At 71.8% G+C, this 1,528-nt stretch overlaps 1 protein-coding gene across 1 annotated transcript in view; it reads right to left on the bottom strand.

The window, feature by feature from the left end:
• Positions 1-1,528, bottom strand: part of FAT4 (FAT atypical cadherin 4) — a gene marked incomplete at its 3' end in the record, with an annotated part of 34,671 nt that overhangs the window by 827 nt on the left and 32,316 nt on the right. Inside the window, exons 10-12 of the mRNA XM_012734832.1 lie at positions 1,317-1,519; positions 600-1,068; positions 225-486 (exon numbers count right to left, since the gene is read on the bottom strand). Of these exons, the coding sequence (XP_012590286.1) occupies positions 225-486; positions 600-1,068; positions 1,317-1,519 (934 nt within the window). The remainder of the gene's footprint in view (positions 1-224; positions 487-599; positions 1,069-1,316; positions 1,520-1,528) is intronic.

Below are 1,528 nucleotides of genomic sequence, written 5' to 3'. Positions count from 1 at the left end.
AGGGCTGCAGGAGAAACGTGCGTCCCAGTCCACGGGCAACGACACCAGGCGGGAGCTCCTGCGGGGCGGGGCCTCGGGGTCCCCTGCCGGCGGGACCGCTTCAGAGGGAGGCCAAACGCCAGCACCCCGGACCTCCGCTCACAGGGCTGAGGGGCCGGCCGGCGCGTTCTGGAGGGAGGGCGCCCACGGCGCGGACAGGGAGCCGCCCGCCCCACCCAGCTCACCTGCCTCACTGTCCCGATGGGCCTGGCTGGGAGGGATCCCCCCCAGGGAAATGGTGAGCACGCTGAGCCCCCCGAAGTCCTGCGTGGGGCGGGTGACTGCTCTGCTGTGCGCCCCATCCAGGGACAGCACGGTGGACGAGCCGTTCTTGGAGACGAGGAACGTGTGCCAGTGGCCGTCGGCCACGAACACCTCCGGGATGGTCCTCTCCACCTTCCCCGCCACCCCGGCGTCCGACGCGAAGTGCACCTTGCCGCTCTTAATCTGCAAGACGAGGGCCCGACTCAGCGCACAGCGGGAGGGCGCCGCCGAGGGCCAGAGGATGGGCAGCGGGGGGGGGGCGCGGGCGGGGACGGGCAGCGGCCCCCGCCGCTCACCTTGACCGTGGTGTAGTTGCTGGTCTCCTGCACGTGCAGCAAGACCCCGTGCTCGCTCCTCGTCCTGAACGTCACCTCCAGGCTGTCCACGCCGAAGGGCTCCGGCGGGCCCTCGCGGAGGCTCTGCCACAGCAGGTAGTCCCGCTTCTCGCGCTGACTCATGAGGTAGTCCAGGCGGCCCCCGCCCTCCAGGCTCAGGGCCGTGTCCGCGCTGACGGCTGAGAGCGGAGGGCGACAGGCACTCAGGGCTCGCGGGGCGCTCACGGGGTGCCGGAGGCGGGTGCTCAGGGGGACCCCACACCTCCAGGTGACCGGCAGGGCCACCTCCCGCAGGAGCGGGCGCTGAGGGACCACGAGGACACTCAGCGGAGGAGAGGCCCTGCCCCGCGCGGCGGAAAGTCGAGGGGACAAGGAGAGGCCCACGGGGGACTCACACCCCCAACCCGCCTGCGGATCACTGCAGAGCTTCCTTGCAAGTGCTCAGCCCCATGTTGGACGCGTGAAATATAAAACGTCTGTGACGGTTCTGGGAAAACTCCCTGGAATCTGCCGCAGGCCACGAAGGGGGGCGACCCGCCAGCTGCACCCCGACCCGCGGCCTGTCTGCGCTCGGAGCTTCCGCGCTATTGTGCAGAACGCGCCCCACTGCCACTCGCCAACGGGGACCCCGCCCCCTCTGCCAGGCCCAGACCCTCCCTGGAGGAGACCGGAGCCCACGCGGCTGGGCCGGGCGGCGGGTCCTCGCGGGAGCCAGCCTGGCGCACCGCCCCCAGCGCCTGCTTGAGGAAGAAGGGGCGCGCGCTGGTGTCGCTGAGAAGAAGCCCGAGGAACCAAGACAACCGCTCGGCCGCTGGAGGTCTGCAGCGCCGGACTCCGCCCGACTCACGACGGCTCCGAGCGCCCGGGAAGTGGCCGGGCAGCTGCGGCGC

Source organism: Condylura cristata, unplaced genomic scaffold, assembly GCF_000260355.1.
Source record: "Condylura cristata isolate star-nosed mole 26May11 unplaced genomic scaffold, ConCri1.0 scaffold00075, whole genome shotgun sequence".
In the NCBI taxonomy this organism is placed as follows: domain Eukaryota; kingdom Metazoa; phylum Chordata; class Mammalia; order Eulipotyphla; family Talpidae; genus Condylura; species Condylura cristata.
Note: the sequence above shows the minus strand (reverse complement) of the source record. Positions and strands in the feature narration are given on the sequence as shown.